The following is a 22260-nucleotide window of genomic DNA, read 5'->3' on the forward strand; positions in this document are numbered from 1 at the left end:
GCAAATGATCAGAAACAAAGCAATTTAATTAGACCAATATGGACTGTATGACATATTTGTGGAGCAATGATGTCTTAGTACACTTTTCATGAGCAGCCAGGGACAGCAATCATTTGAAAGAGAAAGTCTAGAGAAGGCTAGAGCAAAAAAAACCTGAATCATATGTGGATCAAAAGGCACAGCAAGCGGAAAAAAGGAATAGATGAAATTAGACTGGGTGAAAAGATTTGTGCACATAAATGTTTATATTCATTTGTGGCTAGGAAAGTTAAGAAAAAAAGGAGATATATGCAGTCCACATCAAAGGGAATAGTTAGCTGTTACACTGACAAGTCTAAACCCTGATCATATCCAGCTTAGCAGGAGTGCCTATAACAGCAGATATGTTCTCCTGTAATTACAGTTGCAATGAACCCTCTGATCTCACTCGTTCTCTTGCCAATATCTGCTTCTCTCTTCCTTCCCCATAAAAGATTAGATTCTTTTCTAATATTCATGGCCTGTTGAACAGGGGCCAGATTTATTAAACAGAGTAAGGAGATTTACACCGCACCAGCATATCTATCCTCTCCTTACCTACAGCACATAGGCCCTCAGCTGTCTGTGTGCATGCGTCTTTTTCTCCACCTGTCTCATTCACTTGGCTTATGTTGTAGAGCTCACATTTCCCAAGTCTCTGGCTTCACGCTTCCTTTCTCATGAGACCCACCTGTCTCTGGTTTCTTTGTTCTGTTAGGGGGTTTTAAGTGCACCTTAGAGTCCCAAATGTTCCGTGATTGACGCACCAATTCAGCTTTTTCAAAGCGCCACTCTCGTCACTGCTAGAAAGTTCTCTCCCAGCCTCACTTCACTTGTGACTGATACACACACACACAGACATAGACACAGACACACACGCACACAGACACACACAAACACACACACACCCCTCCTAAAATCTCTCGGCAGTAGTCTGAGATATGGACTGTTACTGGAGTGTCCTCAGACAGACATTTTGAATTGGTTTCAAGCATAAAATTATCTTTAGCTTTCAGCATACCATAAATTAAACAAACTAACACAGCAGTAACTGTGAGAATGCTAAAACCATTTAAGACTGAGATTAACACTAAGGCTTACAGATAGACCCAAGCTACAAAATAAGCCTAAAATCAACACTTGTGTAAGTGAAGACCAAAACTAGGATTAAAACCAAATTCAATATTTTAAATTGGATAAACTGATTAACAAAACACAATACAAAAACAAAGATAGACCAAAACTAGACTGAGAGCAGACTAGGCCTAAATAGATATAAAGATAAAATGTTAGACGGAAAAATGATTTGATTGTTTGAATGATTGATTGATTGATTGATTGATTGATTGATTGATTGAACGGTAGATAGATAGATAGATAGATAGATAGATAGATAGATAGATAGATAGATAGATAGATAGATAGATAGATACCATAGAACAATAGACAAAACTATACAATGGTATATAGAATGCTATAACGATAGAACAGTAGACAGAATTATAGATAGATTAACAGATGGATCATACCTGTTGTTGACTCTTCAGGAATTCCTCTCTCTGTTTGCTTGTTTTGACCTTCTCTGATCCGCTCTGCTGCAGATGCTTGAGACGAGACAGCGCTTTACCACCACCAGTCTGAGAATGACAAGAGAGAAGAACAGATGTTCTGTGCACTATATTTGGTAATAATTTCCAGCCAATTTTCAACAGAGTTATTGCAGTCACTAGCAGTCAGAAGAAGTGCTGGAGGAGAACAGTGTGCAAGACAGGCAGGAGGGTGATGTTTTTTAATAGAAAACATGCAAGCATCTCAACACAGTCCTCTCGGTCTTTCATGTGCACTCATACACGTTACCTGTGCACATATTAATCGTAAATTCTTGCATTAAACTCAGAAATAATAAATCATATTGCTCTGCACAAAATTGACAAAATCTCTCCTTACAGTACTTACTAATGGCCACTTTCTCTAGTCCTTCCTCGCACTTCATACAAGTAGGTACATTAGCTTTGTGTTTTATGCAAATGAGCACAATCACTGAGGGGCTCTGTAAGAGGATCTAATGCCTGCAATCATGTGGACCTACGATTGCCAGGCTCCATCTGTCCTACGAAAGCAGTGTGCATCGACCTAGAGCGAGGGTCTCGAATATAGTTAGGTGGGATGATGCAATGCTGGCTTGTGTACAAATGTGTGGGCTGAAAGCAACGCAGTGGAAAACACAAGTGACATCGCCCAAATCCTTCCCTTCTGTCACTCATGGAGAATAGCTGTGTTCTCAGTGGAGCTGAGTAATACACATGACGTCTGGTGGTTTGTAGCACGTTAACTCAAAGGTAGATTACCCTGACAACTACTTTCTGAAGATGAAAGACAAATGCGAGAGAAGACAATAGCACATAAATTACACAACAATATCACTTGAGTAGTTCAGAAGAGCTTCCCTGGGCTTCATCTTTTTATTTTATGAGAAAAACACAACCATGTACCAGAGGAAAATTAGACAAGGGGGAAAGTAATCAAACTGCAAACTCATTTTTAGAGGGAAAAAAAAGAGTAGGCTAATGAAAAATAGGAGGAAACAAGAGAATTTATTGTGCGAAAGATACAATAAGTCTTTCTACAGAGGCTGGAGGCACACAATTTATCAAAGCATTTGCCATAACAGCACAAACTGATCTAGTTGAGCAACCCAGCAGAAGAGACCTTTCCACCAGAGAGGAAGACAGTTCTTCTTTCCACCAAGAAGAGAAAGAAAGAAAGAAAGAAAGAAAGAAAGAAAGAAAGAAAGAAAGAAAGAAAGAAAGAAAGAAAGAAAGAAAGAAAGAAAGAAAGAAAGAAAGAAAGAAAGAAAGAAAGAATAGTAAGTCAAAAGAAGACACTGAAGGCTAGGTTGAACCTTGGCTGTGGATGCACTGATGCAGGATGGTTTGGGTGGGACAATGGGTCTGTTTTGTCCTCCATCTCTAGGTTTTTGTTCTGTATGTCGAGTGCTGTCGGATCTCTGCGTCAGGGCAGATGTGGGGAAGATGTTTCCCGTGTGAGGATCAGTGCTGAACTCCATCAGACTGAGCTCCAGCTCACGGATGGTTTCCTCCAGACTGTCCAGTCGACGGTACGTGCTGTGGCAGATGTCTTGTTTTTCCCCTCCAACACCTTGAGTGCGGATCAAACCATCTTGAGATGTCTCTACGGGCCCATTCTGCTGCAAGACAGACAATGCAGTGTCCGACTTTCTCGTTTGCTCATCTTTCGTCTCTGTCGCAGCCTCAAGAGATTCCTGAACCTTTGGCTCCCTCCTCAGGGGCTGTTTAATTGCTCTCTCCCTTGTTAAAGGCGGGCGCAATTGGGTCGCATCCTGGACGGGACTCTGGAGTTCCCTCTGGGCTGCATCCAAGTCTTGTATCCGAGGGACTTTTTGGCTGCCTGTCAAGTCTTGTTTCCAAAGCGACAGACGAGGAGTCCTCACAATGTGGCTGAAGTAGCTTACTCTGATGTCATTTCCAGTGTTATTTTCTTTAATTGTCTGAGTACTATCAGACAGTTTGGTCTGTGCTGAGTCCTCAGAAGGAGATGTGGGGAGAGAGTTACATTCAGTCAAGACTATCTGGGGAACTGGACTGGAGGTCATCCCATGCTGCATCTGAAATATAGCAATTATTTATATAATTAATGACACAATGTGATTCATAAAAGTATGAGATTCTAAGGTAAACGTGAGCCTCTTACCAGATGTTTGTCTGTAAAATCACTGGCGTGTTCATTTAAACCAGACTTAGATGCAGTCGGCTGCTGGTACATGTATAGTACAGCACAAACAGATATACAAAATTAAACAAAAAACACATAAATATGCAAACACCTTCAGGCATAATTCACTCAGAAATGAAAACTGTCATCATTTACTCACGCTCATGATGGTCAAAACCTGTGAAATTCTGAATACTGTTGCTTTTTCAGGCAATTACCTAGAGTGGGTAAACCCAGCCCGATCAGTTTGGAAACCTGTACATTCATTTCTACTGCTTATATTACACTTTTGTGGGAACCAATCGCAGACTGGCTTATCCACTTGGTGTACTATTGGTGGGTTTAACTCGATGACAGATGGAGAAAGGATGGGTAGTTGCTCATTGATCACGCCTGTTGTGGTCTCCCCATTAATTTTAAAGGTGCACTATGCAACTTTCCGTCCACTAGAGGTTGCCTATTCAAAACAAATATGTAGTTTGATGACGCAAAGTTTGGGCGCAGCATCTTGGGACATGTGGTCTTCACCTCACAGCCGGTCGGAAATAGGACTCGGGCAGAAGCACTGTGAAGCAGAGCAGGACCAAGTGTTGTGGAGCTGAGCATGGCCGCGGGAGTGAATGTTACACAAATACCTGCCTCGCGAGCACCGGGACTTTTATCATGATGGGACGGGACACATTCGCCGGGCGCCTGCACTATTTCCGCTCTTCCGGTTATGAGGTAATGCAGCTCTGTTTATCATATTAGATACATTTAAGTGTGTTGAAAATGATGTTAGGACGTTACTCCATATGTTCACTTGTTCACACTGCTAAGAGAAAAGCGCTTCTGGCAAATAAAACCTGAACTCGTTAACCCCAGCGAGAGCAGCCTTTCCTCGGCCAGTCCTTCTGGCGTTTACCGCTGGCTCGGATGTCTATGTAGAGGTCAAACATGACATCATCTTGTGGACATCCGATGGGCAAACTTTGGTCCAATTAATCTATTGTTGCCTACCAAATCATTTTGACTGAGGGCAAAGTGAAGTTTCATAACTTTATATTTTATAATATACATGCAGTGAAGATAATCCAGGTAGTGCTTTGGCTGAACCACGTGTGGCTGTTAATGCTTAATATATTTCACCTGGAGCGCCTTTAACGCACGTCTATTTCGCTTCAAATGCTCGATTTCTATGCGCGTCCAATTAGCTGCGGACGCGCGAATGGATTCAAAATGTTCAGGCGTCAAATTAGACGCTCAATTCGCTTTTGGTGTGAACGTAACGTCAGAAAATATGTTGAAACATCCCGGTCATTAGTTAAAATAGCAATTTTCTCACAATTTACAAATAGTTGGAAACATTTGGGATATTGTAGGTACTCAACTGAACAAAATATATAAACATTGGTTATATACCAATATATAATGTCCTTTGTTCCTCAGAAGAAATTCATACGGGTTTGGAATGCCATGAGGGTGAGTAAGGTGAACTATCCCTTTAAAGATCACAGAGCTTTGCCTCTGAGCTCATATACAAACTTAAAAACAGCAAAATTCTGAAATCTGTGAGTGATACCACATTAAAATATTAAACATCCTTTAACTTCAGTGGAGGAAATGGGGCATTTCAACACACAAAGCAGACATGCACTGGCAAGGCCACACGCATACATTGTAGGTAGTGAATGCTCAATTGTGATTGTGCTCACTGTGATGTGGGAATATCTTTCCGGGGTTTTTCTGTGCCTAAGAGCCTCACTTTACAGGTCCTTCTCAAAAAATTAGCATATTGTGATAAAGTTCATTTTTTTCTATAATGTAATCATAAAAATTAAACTTTCATATATTTTAGATTCATTGCACACCAACTGAAATATTTCAGGTCTTTTATTGTTTTAATACTGATGATTTTGGCATACAGCTCATGAAAACCTCAATCCAATTCATCCAACCTCAATCTCAAAAAAATAGCATATCATGAAAAGGTTCTCGTAACAAGCTATTAACCTAATCATCTGAATCAACTAATTAACTTTAAACACCTGCAAAAGATTCCTGAGGATTTTAAAAACTCCCAGCCTGGTTCATTACTCAAAACCACAATCATGGGTAAGACTGCCGACCTGACCCTGTCCAGAAGGCCATCATTGACACCCTCAAGCGAGAGGGCAAGACACAGAAAGAAATTTCTGAACGAATAGGCTGTTCCCAGAGTGCTGTATCAAGGCACCTCAGTGGGAAGTCTGTGGGGAGGAAAAAGTGTGGCAAAAAAACGCTGTACAACGAGAAGAGGTGACCGGACCCTGAGGAAGATTGTGGAGAAGGACCGATTCCAGACCTTGGGGGACCAGCGGAAGCAGTGGACTGAGTCTGGAGTAGAAACATCCAGAGCCATCGTGCACAGGCGTGTGCAGGAAATGGGCTACAGGTGCCGCATTCCCCAGGTCAAGCCACTTTGGGCTACAGAGAAGCGGCACTGGACTGTTGCTCAGTGGTCCAAAGTATTTTTTTCGGATGAAAGCAAATTTTGCATGTCATTCGGAAATCAAGGTGCCAGAGTCTGGAGGAAGACTGGGGAGAAGGAAATGCCAAAATGCCTGAAGTCCAGTGTCAAGTACCCACAGTCAGTGATGGTCTGGGGTGCCATGTCAGCTGCTGGTGTTGGTCCACTGTGTTTTATCAAGGGCAGGGTCAATGCCGCTAGCTATCAGGAGATTTTGGAGCACTTCATGCTTCAATCTGCTGAAAAGCTTTATGGAGATGAAGATTTCGTTTTTTAGCACGACCTGGCACCTTCTCACAGTGCCAATACCACCGGTAAACGGTTTACTGACCACGGTATTACTGTGCTCAATTGGCCTGCCAACTCTCGTGACCTGAACCCCATAGAGAATCTGTGGGATATTGTGAAGAGAAAGTTGAGAGACGCAAGACCCAACACTCTGGATGAGCTTAAGGCCGCTATCGAAGCATCCTGGGTCTCCATAACACCTCAGCAGTGCCACAGGCTGATCGCCTCCATGCCACGCCGCATTGAAGCAGTCATTTCTGCAAAAGGATTCCCGACCAAGTATTGAGTGCATAACTGAACATAGTTATTTGAAGGTTGACTTTTTTGTATTAAAAACACTTTTCTTTTATTGGTCGGATGAAATATGCAATTTTTTTTTAGATTTTTGGGTTTTCATGAGCTGTATGCCAAAATCATCAGTATTAAAACAATAAAAGACCTGAAATATTTCTGTTGGTGTGCAATGAATCTAATATATATGAACGTTTATTTTTTATCATTACATTATGGAAAATAATGAACTTTATCACAATATGCTATTTTTGAGAGGGACCTGTATATTGGAGCATGACTAACATTTCAGAGGGACACTGAGCATTTGGGGTAAACTATAGATGCATGTGTGTGTGCATGAGTGTACCACAGCAATCCACAATAGTTTGCAGTAGTGGCTGTTACCTGTCCATCCGAGGGCAGATGGGGCAACAGCTGTAAACTAGAAGGAGGAGGGTGTTTCCTGGGAGAGGGCAGGGGGCGAGTCAGATATCGCTCAAAGAGCTGAGCGTTCAGGAAGATTGAAGAGAATGAATGAAAAAATATAGGATGTACAAAATCAGTTTCTGATAACTAATTACAGGATTCCTCATGAAAAGCCCTAGAAACTCTAAAACTTAATCATTAATAACATGCATGTTTACACACGGGGTTGTAAATCCCATAATTAAATATACAGTATAATATATCATTTGAAATGTTTGGAACATGTCTCACCATCAGAAATTACTTTGCAGTGCAGCTATTTATTCATGAATGCGTAATGTAGAGTGTAGGTAAGTATTGTGTTATTGATTTATGGGTTTGTTTCGAGATGAAGCTTGTAAGCCTCATTAGGTGTGAGAGGGAGGTCGGCATGGTGTCACTGCAGCAGTGCCCCGATCGCCACAGGTCTCCGCAGGGTTTCCAACAGAGACATGCAGTTTGGATGGAGGACAAGAGACATCTGCTCGCTTACCCTGTCATCCACTCAACCAAGACATTAAAATCTGTCCACTTGTTGGTGTTAATGAGCCTTGCAGTTTGTGTGTCAGTGTTTATGCGCGTTTATGCCCTGAAGCAGGTCAAGGAAGCCTAAAATCAACACCAACACAGCCTAAGCAGTGTCAGTCAGGAGAAATGCACTGTAGTGACCTCCTGGCAAAATGATAATATGTAAATAGAGATGGCTAGGGAGAGAGTTTAGAATTGAATTATGCTTCAATTAAAAAATAAACATAAATATATGCTGCATGTTCTGAAGCAGGATTAGGCAAAAGTTAGCATTTGAATTGGTAGTATTACATAGGATGCTAAATTGGAATGATAGTTTAAGACCTGCAGTTGTAAAAATGTACTTAAGTGTCAGTAACACTTTACCAAAAAGAGCTGTCAAAATGAAAATTCTGACATCATTTACTTATACTCAAGTGGTCCCAAACCTGTATGCATTTATTTCACAAAAGAAGATTTTGAAGAATATGGGTAACCAAACAGCTGAAGGGCTCCACTGACTTCCATAGTATGAAAAACAACAACAACAACAACAACAACAACAACAACAAACAGTACACATATATATGGCTACTGTCACCAGTTTGGTTACTGACAAACCAAACTGGTGACAGAGTTCAAAATATCAAAATATCTTCAAAATATCTTCTTTTGTGTTTAGCAGAAGAAATAAACTTGTACAGGTTAGGAACAACTTGAGGTGTGAGTAAATAATAACAGTAATTTCATTTTCGGTTGAACTAACCTTTATATATAATGCATTATAAAAGTATTTTAATGCATTAATTATGCCTTGTAATGCACTGTGTAGTCTCATGAATAATTACTTTATAATACACACACACACACACACACACACACACACACACACACACACACACACACACACACACACACACACACACACACACACACACACACACACACACACACACAACACACACACAAACACAAACACAAACACACCTTTAAAAAGTATAATGCATTAAAACACATTACAAACAACCAATTTCAGATGTAACAAGGATTCTGTAAATATTATATTGCATTTTAACTTTGGTTACAATTATTTATGAAAAATAATGTATTATAACATACATTATAGATACCATTATAATGCATAAAGGCTTTAAGTAAAGTGTTACCTGATGTCCTTTTGAACTGCATAATGAAGCTCAAAACTTTTCAACTTTGATTATAATAAGAAAAGTTTTTTGAGCAGCAGATTAGCATATTATGATTTCTGAAGGACAATGAAGACTGGAGTAATCATACTGAAAATTCAGCATTGCATCACATGAATAAATTAAATTTTAAAACATAAGAAAAAACAAAAAAGCTATTTTAAATTGTAATTATATTTAACAATATTACTGTTTTAGTGCTTTTAACTAAACAAATGCAGCCTTAGTGAAGAGATAGTAAGGTGAAGTAATGTCATATTTCATAAACATTACAAAACCTAACTTGATTAAGGTAATATGCTTGACGGCATATTATTAAAACTATTAGAGCAGGTACATTTATTTTGTATTTCATTCCATTTCTATTTAACTTCCATTAATTCTAATTCAAATTATAACTCTGCATCCTTGATATGTACAAGGGATTCCCAATTCAACTGGAGTGGTGCATAACCCTGCTCTGAAGCTACTAATGCATCTAGAAATAAAGTATATGGGTAAGTGAGGTGGCATATTAGGTGTTATGGTTGTTGATTCTATGTACAGTTAAATTAGACACAAGCAGTATCCCACAATACACTCACCAGTGCTTAACTAACAGCACTTTACATCAGTACAGCACAAGACATTGTCAAACCACTCATCTGAGCTTAATAGTTCATGAGCCAAAGAGCACAGACAGAAATTCAGATCTCCTGCCTGCTAATGTGTGCTTAATGAATGAGCAAACCAGCCAACTGGTAGAACACACCTATGCGTGTATAAGTGTGTGCGAACGTAATTGCATTGCTCTGTGGGTGTACAGCAGACACATCTGGTGCTTGTGACATATGGACATTAATCACCAACATTAACACTTCAGCCGTTAGGCCACAGACGGTCTGATGTGATTCCTCAGGTAATACATGTGCTCACCTCCAGCTCAGCTGCTAACTTCTCATTGTCGCCCTCCTCTCGCTCTCCACCAGCCATGGTCGGAGGGGTGGAGGCCGGTCGGGGGGCTTCAGATATAGTCCTCCGCAGCTTAACATGGGGCTTCTGAGACTCGGCCTCCTCTGATTCTGACTTCTGTAAATACAATATGCACTTTAAAATTTAAAACGCAATTGTCTCTTTTGAAATAAGTTTGATGTACTCTTTGTGTATACATAAACAATGACCCCCAAATAATGTATATTTTGGACTCTTACTGTAAGTTACACTAACAAGAACATTTTGTTAGTCTGAACAAGAACATTTTAAATTAAATAACGAATTCATTAAATTTTAAACAATTAATAAATTAATTGATAGATATTATAAAATAAAATATTTATTTATGGACAAATGAATGAACAAATATATATTATAGTATTTATTTTTGAATGAAAGTATAAATAAATAAATAAATAAATAAATAAATAAATAAATAAATAAATAAATAAATAAATATGGATTTCTTAATCTAGTTTATGGATAAATGAATGCATGTGTGAATCTTGTAAAACTAAATTATGGCGATATACAGTGAGGAAAATAACTATTTGAACACCCTGCTATTTGGCAAGTTCTCCAACTTGGAAATCATGGAGGGGTCTGAAATTGCCATCATAGGTGAATGTCCACTGTAAGAGACATAATCTAAAAAAAGAAATCACAATATATGATTTTTAAAACTATTTATTTGTATGATACAGCTGCAAAAAAGTATTTGAACACCTGTCTATCAGCTAAAATTCTGACCCTAATAGACCTGTTAGTCTGCCTTTAAAATGTCCACCTCCACTCCATTTATTATCCTAAATTAGATACACCTCTTTGAGGTCGTTAGCTGCATAAAGACACCTGTCCACCCCATACAATCAGTAAGAATCCAACTACTAACATGGCCAAGACCAAAGAACTGTCCAAAGACACTGGAGACAAAATTGTACACCTCCACAAGGCTGGAAAGGGCTACGGGGAAATTGCCAAGCAGCTTGGTGAAAAAAGGTCCACTGTTGGAGCAATCATTAGAAAATGGAAGAAGCTAAACATGACTGTCAATCTCCCTCGGACTGGGGTCCCAATGCAAGATCTCACCTCATGGGGTCTCAATGATCCTAAGAAAGGTGAGATATCAGCCCAGAACTACACGAGAGGAGCTGGTCAATGACCTGAAAAGAGCTGGGACCACCTTTTCCAATGTTACTAAACACTGTCACGGAAGGTTCCCCTGCTTAAACCAGCACATGTCCTGGCCCATCTTAAGTTTGCCAATGACCATTTGGATGATCCAGAGGAGTTATGGGAGAAAGTGATGTGATCAGATGAGAAAAAATATAACTTTTTGGTCACAATTCCACTAAGCATGTTTGGAGGAAGAAGAATGATGAGTACCATCCCAAGAACATCATCCCTACTTTGAAACATGGTAGCATCATGCCTTGGGGGTGTTTTTCTGCACATGGGACAGAGCGACTGCACTGTATTAACGAGTGGATGACCAAGGCAATTTATTGCGAGATTTTGGGGAACAACCTCCTTCCCTCAGTTAGAGCATTGAAGATGGGTTGAGGCTGCGTCTTCCAACATGACAATGACCCGAAGCACACAGCCAGAATAACCAAGGAGTGGCTCTGCAAGAAGCATATCGAGGTTCTGGCATGGCCTAACCAGTCTCCAGACCTAAACCCAATAGAGAATCTTTGGAGGGAGCTCAAACTCAGTGTTTCTCAGTGACAGGCCAGAAATCTGACTGATCTAGAGAAGATCTGTGTGGAGGAGTGGGCCAAAATCCCTCCTGCTGTGTGCGCAAACCTGAAGAAAAACTACAGAAACCTTTGACCTCTGTAATTGCAAACAAAGTCTACTGTACCAAAAATTAACATTGATTTTCTCAGTTGTTCAAATACTTATTTGTAGCTGTATCATACAAATCAATAGTTAAAAAATCATACATTGTGATTTCTGGATTTTTAATTTTTTTTTAGATTATGTCTCTCATAGTGGACATGCACCAACAATGACAATTTCAGACCCCTCCAAGTGGGAGAACTTGCGAAATAGCAGGGTGTTCAAATACTTATTTTCCTCACTGTATAATAATAATTTATTATGCAGAAAGAAAAATGTGCAAATGTGTAGAATATGTCCCATTGTGATGTAATGACTAAATCTTAATTAAAAGTAAACACAAGGGAAATTAACACATAGAACCAACAAAATCTTTCTTAACCACTCTCAAATTCACCTGTGACCATCAGGTGATTTATCACCATAGGAACAGCTAGGGTGATAACTAACACACCCACAAACACAGGTGGCTTTTATGAGATGTCTGACATCTTCGAGACCAAATAAAAAATAAATAAAAAACAAATAAAAGTGATGTAGTGGGTTCCTCTGATTCCTCTCATGGTCTGCGTGTTTCTCTTTGAGGAACAGCTTTCATACAAATGTTTGCATGCATAAACACACACATGCAACATCATCTATGTGTGTGTGAGATTTGTATTTCTGTATGTCGCCAGTCACCTTCATACTCTTTCCAGGAATGATCACCTCTCCGCTGCGTGTAGTAAGCCCAGGGGAGGAGGGGAAACTCCGGCGGGGAGGTGGAGGAGGGGGGGATTTTGAAGGCTTCTCTGTACGATACCTGGCCACCGTCAGTTCATCTGAGCCTCGTCTGGATCCACCATCTTTACTGGAGAGTTTATGCTGAGGCTTATTAGGTCTGTGTTCGGGCGTGGCATTGGTGCTAGATGGGCTCTGGCTCTGGCTCTGGCTCTGGTTCTGGTTCTGGTTTTGATTTTGATTCTGATTCTGGTTCTGGTTCTGGTTCTGAGCAGGTTTGATCTGCTTGGCGGCAAAGTCCAAGTCAGGAATGGCCTTCATGAGCTCAGCCTGAGTCTCCTCCAATAGTCGATTAATGTCCTGGGCACTGTACTGTGTTAGACTGGCCCTCTTCTCTTCCCAATCCCGCTCTGCTGCCTGAGGAGACATACAAAAGAAATTGTATAAGATCAAAACAGCTAATACACAAGCTCCACCAAGTGTGAACTTATAGCTCTAAAAACATTCACAACAAGATTTAAAAGCAAAACATTTGCACTACTTTTCAAAAAATTGGGACGGTAATAGCTTTTAATCTTTTTGATAGGAGTCTCTTGCATAAAATATAAGGCTGCATTTATACAAAAATACAGTAAAAACAGTAATATTGGGAAATATTGTTATGGTTTAAAATAACTGATTCTATTCAAATATATTATGAAATGTAATTTATTCCTGTTATATTAAAGCTACATTTTCAGCATTATTACTCCAGTCAGAAACATTTCCGATTATTATCCATGATGAAAACTGTTCTGCTGCTTAATATTTTTGAAGACACCAATAAAAGTATTACTTTCTTTCAAAACAAACAAAAAAACACTTTTGCACAATATAAATTAAATTGTTGCCATTCATTTCAGCAGCACAAATTATGCAAATAGTGAATACAAATTGTGAATACCTTATTGAATAATATAAATGTGACATTGGAATAGGTATTAATGCCTTGGTGTTCAAAAAAGGTGTTAAAAATATACCTTCAATCAAATCCGACTTGGACGTTACATGACTATATTAAATTTACTGAAACTCAATGATTTACCAGACAAACAATTACCCTAATTTTAAATCCAATTCCTTACCAGTCTCACTTCAACTGACGAGGCCTTATCAGATCCGCCTCGGCCTCCCAGCTCTTCCAGACCCCGTCCCTTTAATGAGCCCACCACCCCATGAGAATCTTTCTCACGCTGTGCATGAGACGGGTTAGAGTGGGCGTGGCTGTGGGCGTGGCCTTGACCAGAGTGAGGGCTCCAGTTAGCCAGGCTGGTCTCATTGAGACTTAGCGGTGGGCTGGTTGGAATATCGAAGTCTGTGTTCTTCCTGTACTCGTCCCCTCCTCCAAATTTAGAAGAGGAGCTGGAATACTCATCCTGGGCTTTCCATACTCCCTCATTAACCTGCCTGATTAAACCATATAACAGCACTCAAACCGACGAAGAGCAAATTGAGACAGATCATGTGGCTAGACTAGAAATGATTAAATCGTTGAAGTCAGTAACTGTTTGTCTACCTCCTCAGTGTGGTGAGAGTGTCTGTGATAGATTTGCAGCGTTTAAGTAGGGCGTCCAGTCTGTGTGGCTCCTCTTTCAGGAATTTAACGGCTTCCACTTCCACTCGTAACACCACCCGCATTTTACTCTGGAGCCCTGGGAACTGATCTGAAGGAGAGAGACAAAGAGAAAAAACTGTGAACGAGCATCGCTGACTCTCTTCTGTAACTAAACAGAGCTGAGGTTCAAGTGTCTGGATCTGAAGGACAGAAGTGAGTCTATGTCTATCTCACTCTTCAGCTCCGTAAGAGTTTCTCCCAGTTTCCTCAGCAGCGAGCTTTTCTCCTCCAGCTCTTGCACTGTCACATGTCGGTGACTGACTGACACCTCCTTCTGGATTTCCTCCACTGACTTTTCCAGATCACTGTCAACACAAACATCCTCTCATTAGTTTTATTACATATTGATCGTTTGTTAAATGTCACTAAATGAATGACTTATTACAGGAAGTTATTTTAAAGCATCTCAGTTCATACAGAAGGGAATCTTGCACTTTTGGATGTTTATGACATTTAAAAGGTCAAAAATGTAGAAGGAGATGAGTGAAAATCCCAAGCCCGCTGCAGCGTCGGCACACATTTGAATAAGTGTCAGTGCAGCAGGGTGCATTAGCACTAAACGACTGAGACACAGTCGGAGTGTTTACACTCAAAATCCAATTTAACCACGTCAAATAAATCCACCCCCCACAAAATGGTTTGTTACAAACAGCATCCCGTTAATAATTGAATCACATCAACTGGCTGTTAGCTATACTTAATAACGGCTATCAATTAAAAGCTACACGACTGATCTGGCAGCGAGTTGAAGAGGCGGATTTAGTCAGCCCGCTGCTTTTAATTGGAACAAAATAAATCAATGAAATGCTGTCCGTTGTTGTGGGTCTGCAGGTCTTTACTGGAGACTGTGTTTATACCTCATTGTTATGCATTTATTCACTTTCAGGAATGAGTTGATTAGAACCTGTGCAATAAAAATAACTGGGAAATATTTTTTTGCTCATTATGCAGCAATGTCACTACGCTAGCACCACAGAACTGCAATATCAGCACATTATGAGTGCATATTGTGTGTGAGACGCACTGCAGTTGCTGTATGATGAGTTCTTCCTCGTTCAGGTACTTGAGTCTCTCCTCTTCCACTAGGAGGCGCTGTCTCTGGAGAGGGTCTTCCTGTTTCCTCAGCGCATCAGACAGGCGCAGACTCAGCTCTGTCTCCGTCCTCTTCAGCAGACTGCGTATGGAGTCCTGGTTCTGCAACTACACACAAACACAGATATTTTAAAGTGGTCATGAATTGAGAAATCAACTTTCCCTTTAGCTTTTGATGTATAAAAGGTCATGATAATAATATCATGTTAGTTTCAGAGCTGAAAACTTCCTTGTTATTCAAAGAAACCCTTTTATTGATAGCAGGCTCAGCAAATGATTGATCTGCAAATGTGCTTACCTGTGAAGTAAGAGTTCAGTGCCGCCTTAACCGAAGATGAACACCTAATTCTGTAGCTCCGATTTATGCATGTCATGACATGTTATAGATAAATAACATAGGCCTACGTGAAGCTAAACCGGATCGAACTTCCAAGCAATGCTATAAACAGCTTAATCTAAAGCTTCCTTCGGATTCCAAATCCAATATAAGGAATGCGTGGCTAAACTTTATTTTTACTGAAGATCCAGCTCACATGGGCAAGACATTATATTTGTTCACTACATTTCACTGTGGATTCATTTGTAATCAAGAGACTGGATTTGCAGACAGGATGAGATTTTAAAAAAAAAAACCTATGCTGTGCCTTCTGAATCTGAAAGGAATGATGTAACAATTATGTGAGTTTTCTATATATATATGTGATAGTACTATATTGTTATATTTGATATCTACTGGATATGTACATGTCTGACTAAACATAATTTACCACGCTGTCACAGGCTGGATTATCCTGGATTATCCGTATTTAAGGTGTTGTTGATTCATTATGCAGCGATTTAAAAACAAAACGATCACAGAAGTATTGAAATGCTGATTTGTCTGAGATGAAGTTTTACTGATGCACATAGTACTTGGCTTGCGGGTGGGCGCGTGTGTGTGTTGTGCCGCATTCACGTGTTATCGGAATTATTGTAAATACAAGTTTCCCAGTTAAAAAAAGACAAGTTTAAGACAAAAGACAAAAAAAATTAAGACAAAATTTCAATGTGATGAGCTTGAAATCACGTCTTCAGAAGTGGGAAGTACGATGTTTCCAATAGCATGTGAAGGCAGCATTAGTTATGCACGGTTCATGGTTATATCTACCGATCGGGCCGGCCAAGTACTAAAAAATAACTTTCTAACTTAAAAAATAACTTTTTAAAATAACTATAAAGATAAATCATTGTGTTTGTTTGATAAAGTCATTTTGCAAGCCCTGTGGGCGAATCATTCCGGTTGCCGTTTCTCCACATTGGAAGTTTTCAAAACAATTTCTCATGTGTAAGGGAGCCAAAGCTCATTATAATATGCAAAACTGTTATCCAATCATATTTGGTCCTTTATTTATAAGTATTCAGTGTGACATGCCCATAAAAACGAGCATTCCAGGAGCTAGGCTCAAAACCAGGGTAGAAAATAGCCTATTAGTTATGATGTTTTTTAATGTAAAAACCATGCCAATGTCATATGTTGACCTCAGACAACAGTATAAAAAAAAATTAAAAAGCCAGTTCATGACCCCTTTTTAGAAAGACCTATCATTGCATTTGCTTAAAGGGATAGTTTGTCCAAAAATGACAAGCAGCAAACAAACACTTTTTGTGCATTCATTGAGGGGCACAAATTTGAAGCCCACACGGTAAGGAAAAAAAACAGTGTAAACATTCTTAAAAATATCTTCTTTTGTGTCATAAGCCATTAAATCTTTTAAAAACTATAAATTTAAGGCAGAAGTTCTCATCCAGGGGGCCTCAGCAATCTTGCAAGTTGACTTTAAAATAAAAAAATGAAATAAAATTATATTGATAATATATTAAAACAATCTAACTCCAATCAAAATTAAAATGCTTACAAAATAAACCATTTGATGATAAACAATCCATCTATTCATTCTCTAAACGGCTTTATACTCTGCAAGGTTGCAAGAAATAATAATTATTATTATTATTATTATTTTTATAAATTATTAATTTTTTTTTTTAACGAAGAACATACAGTTCTTGAAACTTCTGGTATCAACGAAAATAAATCATAGTCAATTAATTAATTATATCAATACTCTTGGTTTCTGTTAAAGGGGTAGTTCAGCGCTGGGAAGATGAATCTGTGTTTAAACTGGGTCCTTAATGTAGTAGAAATGTTAAATTATTTTTGAATTTGGTGCCTTCTAGACTGAGAATAGACAGAAAATGTATTTTTGTCTCATGGGGGTGAAAGACTACAATTCCCAGAATGCTTCGCTGCCCTGTGAGGCCACTCCCAAAGCCACCGGTACTGAATCCCTTTTTCTTTCCCACCACTGCGTTCATCTTCATAAAATCAGTTCAGTTAGAGAACAGACACTACAAATAAAAAGTGAAAATGTCTGTTCAATATATTGTGATTTAGCCGCTGAGGAAGTGTCAGCACAAACGCAGCAGAAGTCAGATTACACGTACCGTGAAGAGCTCTCGTAATAAGAGCTGAGGTAAACGCATCCACGCTCGCGGCAGTAGTTCTCAGCGTGTGTTCAGTCTGGTGTGTTTTCAGTTCATGCCTTTGGAAGTTTAACTTCTATAGGAATTAACTTGAGAAGATAAAATACTCACTTTGCTCCGCTGGCCGCACCGTTTCCATGAATGCCTGAGCCGAGCTGAGCTGTGAGTGCGACCCCATCCCCATATGCGAGTTCAATAGCTCCCTCTGCTGGCTGTAGTCTTTAGCATTTGCCCAAACATTTTACAGATGACACAAATCGACGATATTTGCATCAACGGAGTAATTTTTCCAGAAATGAAATGCATAAATCTCTCGTCTCAGGGCGATATGAGGAGGGGGAGCACGATCATTCGAATATATTCCAGGGTTTCTACTGATATAAAGTCATATGCTAATCGCTGAGGTAACCCTTTAATAAAGTTTAAATACAAGCATCTTTGTCACAATTACAACAGGAATACTGTAAATATTTTGCCTCCAGTATGTTGTGTTGGACAGTGGAGGCTTTCAATTTAAAAAAAAATGCGGTTTTGAAGTGATTTATATATGTAGGACTTGTCCCTGGATGAACTTCCTATGTTGTTACCGGGAGCAATATTCTTTTCAACCAATTACGTCCCTTCTAGGGTAAGTAATAGGCTATTAATGGTTAAGCATTACTGTTTTCAGATGTATCAGTGTGAGGGCTTTTATGCGTAGCTACGCTGCTTGGGAGTTCAGCATTTTACAGAAGGTCAGCTGTCACAATCTTTCACAACACAGCCACCAGTTGACTGATATGTGTGTGCATACGTAACATTGACCCGTCTTTGACCATATGCAGCTGTCATATTAAATGTAAAGGTATAATATAATAGAATTGACTTTGCAAGTGCGTGCGTTTGCGTGTACATACAGTGTTAAGTCTCTATGCGCAGCATGCCCTTGACAGCGTTAATGATGGATTGTATTCATTTAAGGTCCCTTGAATGCCCAAATGACTTTTTGTGAATGCGCATCCATGTCCTTGAGTTTATTTTCTAGTATTTTAAATCGGTGTATGTCGAAGGACTTGTGGGAGTTGCAATGCCAGACATCACCATCATTTTGTGATGCGTAAGCATTCTGCAGACGGTGTTTGTTTGCCCTGAGAGAAAAAACGGTTGGTCTTTGTCATGGCATAGTGCTGATAATGAGAAAAGTGTGTGAAACTGTGTTTTTGTACACTGCACGTGTGTGTATATGTGTGTGTACCATCCGATTTTAGTGCCGTTTGATGGTAGTTTCTCCTCGAGCTGAATTATTTATGAGTCTCATGCATTATTCAACATATCCATGTCGCCTAGGTAACGGGATGAGGGCAGGGGCCGTGTCTCAAGCTCTGGCATTCAGGCAGGTAATTGTATAACTCAGCAATCTGCTGTTGTCATGACACCAGTGGCTTGGCTCTCGACACCAAAGCAATTGACACCAATCTCGCCATGCCCACACGGCACGCTTCCAGACTGTCACAACATCTCCTTTACCCTTCCATCCATTTTCCCCATTTTTCGCCTTCCAACTCACAAACTCTAAAATTAGGGTCAATTGTGGTATACGTTCCTATACTTCAAAAAGTGACATCTTAATGAGTTTAATCATTAAGCCAGAGAAGCAACAGTGCATAATATATTAAGGCTTTTCATATTGTATCTTTAATAGTTACTGCACTATAAACTTTTTTATGCTAAAAACAAGTTACATCTGCCACTGCAGTAAGACAAAATACATTAAAAACACAATATTTTCCTACTGTCTGTACTAATACTAAGGCCTATTTTTATTTTATTTTACATTTCATTAACAAAAATCATGTAATCAAAAATCAAACCGTTTAGACATACATCAGGGTCCAAAAGTTAAAAACACATTAAAAATCTTGGGGTTGAAAATTCCATAAAAACCTGGAAATAAACGATTTTAGGCTTTTGAAAAAAGGAACATATATTATGTATGAAACAATAAGGAATATCTATGATTCTGCACTTTTTCTAGGTCACGAATAAGAAAATTAGTGGCATTAATCCTGTGAATGCTGTTGTGCGAAAGATCAAATTTCCAGTTTTTCTACTCTGCTTATTTAAAGAGTTCACGGTTGAGATGCAGGTGCACTCATGAATCACACCGGTAGCTATCATTACACAGTCAGTTTTTATTAAAGCACTGCTGACTAAAAAGCTGACTTGATTTGAGGCCGGCTCCCTCTCTCTTTCACTATGGATCCCTGCTGGCCCATACCATCTCATCATTGAGCATGATATTAAGAGTTATTGCTTGCCCCGCTATGAGAGTGAATCACACGCAGGAGCAGCCGGAAAATAAATGACTAGTTGAACACATGCTCGCTTACACATAAACACACACAAATTCTTATACACAGTAGTGTAATAAATGCAGCATTCCCACACTTTCTGATCAATGAATTTCTATGACAGTCATGGTTCTAAAATAATCTGCTTGCATTTATTTGATCAGAATACAGTAAAAACAGTAATATTGTGAAATAGTATATTGTGATTTTTATTCTATTTTTAAATGTCATTTATTCCAATGACAGCAAAGCAGCTTTTCAGCAGCCAGTATTTAGTGTCACATGATCCTTCAGAAGTTCTGATTTATTACTGGAAAAAAACAGTTGTGCTGATTAATATTTTTGTGGAAACTGCCTAATATTTTTTGTCTGAATTCAAGAATATTCTGTATATATATATATATATATATATATATATATATATATATATATATATATATATATATATATATATATATATATATATATACATTTGATCAATTTTAAATATTGGAGAGAGAGAGAGAGAGAGAGAGAGAGAGAGAGAGAGAGAGAGAGAGAGAGAGAGAGAGAGAGAGAGAGAGAGAAACGAGTCAGTTTAAATATATTATTATAATGACTATCTAACAAGCTAACATTGCTGTTTGTGAGTGCAACCCTGATTCTTAAAAATGTATCCAGTAGTCCTAGGTGACTAAAAAAGTCATGAAGCTTCACTGTTTACAGACACTGCTTACAAAGAGAAATGTCTAGCTGATGCAATTTTATAGTTGAATATTAATAGAAAAAATATTTTACACTGTAAAATGTCCATGACTTTTTAAAGCCTTGATATATTTCAAAATTCCCTCGCAATTAAAAGTGTTGCATGACTGTGGGAACTCTGTAAATGCAGAAAGTAAAGAGTTTAACAGACACACAATCCAATAGGACCTGTCAGACCGCTCGCTTTCAGCCCTCCCTAAAGCTCCCTGCACATCCTCCCTTTTTCTCCTTCACACACTCACTAACTCAAACATTTCCCTTTATCATACTCCTGTTCAACATGTCACAAAATAATCTGGCAGCTGTCCGTACAAGGAATTTCAACAGTTTACACCAGCATCCATATATATTTATTTAACATATTTTGTCCCAGACAGACATCAGATTCTATATCCATCCTGCTCAACTGAGGCGATTGGCGTCTTGGGATAGTTGGTCCATATCTGAAAAATCTGACATTTTGACAGATACATTTCTAACTGATATATGAAAGTTCTTATGTTTGCAACGGCCTTCCCTGTTCCCGCAAGTAACTTATCAAAGATCCTTCTCGTTTCTCTCAGTTTCTGCCCTGTACCTGGAACCCACCCTTTATACATTCTGGTACAAAACAATAGCATGTAATGCAAAAAGTAATTTTGAAGTGGTAATTCATCATAAAAGGCGTTTAATAAAATCCAGTGCATGTATGCAGTAGAAATGCCAAAAACGTGACTAGAAAACAGAAAAAGGCTGTTGTTCCCTTTTGCCAAAACAAAAAAACCTACACAAAACAAAACTGTTTAGTTTGGCTGCAGTCCCTCTGTTTATCTGATTGTCCATGGTCTGATCTGAAGATTTGATACAAAATCCCTGTAGCTCTCAAAGGTTCACTGGATGATGCAAAATGCACTTTTGACATCTACAGGGCTTGTGTTATTTTATAATCTATATAACGACAAATAATCTTGGTGAAGGTTTTTCATTTACATAATACAGACATTGTTTGAGTTTTATGAACTTGTTTCTTTTAATTTAGACAAACTTAAATATAATTGAAACTGGGCTGGGATTTCTACTTCAGAGCATGCTTTGTCATCACACTTGAAAGGGAGAGTAAATGCTAAAATGATGTGTTATATAAGGTTTTTTTGTGTGCAAGACTAATGTTAAATAGGATTCATTAGTGATTAATGTTTTGCTATGCTAATTTAGAAGACTTTCTGTTATATGTTGGGGTTTGGTGGGTGGGGAGTGGGGTTACCATCATGGCGAGGAGTGGATCATGAGCTTAATTTGACAGATATACAGTATATTAAATGTTCTATACAGTCCCTGACAAAAGTCTTGTCTTTTATCTATTTTGTAGAAATACCTGATATTAACCTGACTTTTAATTAATCAATTGGT

At 38.8% G+C, this 22260-nt stretch overlaps 1 protein-coding gene across 25 annotated transcripts in view; it reads right to left on the minus strand.

The window, feature by feature from the left end:
* Positions 1-22260, minus strand: part of srcin1a (SRC kinase signaling inhibitor 1a) — a 161441-nt gene that overhangs the window by 5957 nt on the left and 133224 nt on the right. For 21 of the 25 annotated variants that reach the window (XM_067418889.1, XM_067418852.1, XM_067418899.1 and 18 more), the window contains 10 exons: positions 15210-15385; positions 14360-14490; positions 14087-14234; positions 13656-13977; positions 12493-12948; positions 9913-10065; positions 7226-7324; positions 3751-3813; positions 2921-3664; positions 1542-1655 (listed from right to left, as the gene is read on the minus strand). In XM_067418889.1, coding sequence (XP_067274990.1) covers positions 1542-1655; positions 2921-3664; positions 3751-3813; positions 7226-7324; positions 9913-10065; positions 12493-12948; positions 13656-13977; positions 14087-14234; positions 14360-14490; positions 15210-15385 — 2406 coding nt within the window. Of the gene's footprint in view, positions 1-1541; positions 1656-2920; positions 3665-3750; positions 3814-7225; positions 7325-9912; positions 10066-12492; positions 12949-13655; positions 13978-14086; positions 14235-14359; positions 14491-15209; positions 15386-22260 lie in introns of those variants that run through there. The other 4 variants (XM_067419041.1, XM_067418845.1, XM_067419032.1 and 1 more) reach the window with 3 other exon arrangements.

This window comes from Pseudorasbora parva, chromosome 2 (assembly GCF_024679245.1).
Source record: "Pseudorasbora parva isolate DD20220531a chromosome 2, ASM2467924v1, whole genome shotgun sequence".
NCBI classification, from domain to species: domain Eukaryota; kingdom Metazoa; phylum Chordata; class Actinopteri; order Cypriniformes; family Gobionidae; genus Pseudorasbora; species Pseudorasbora parva.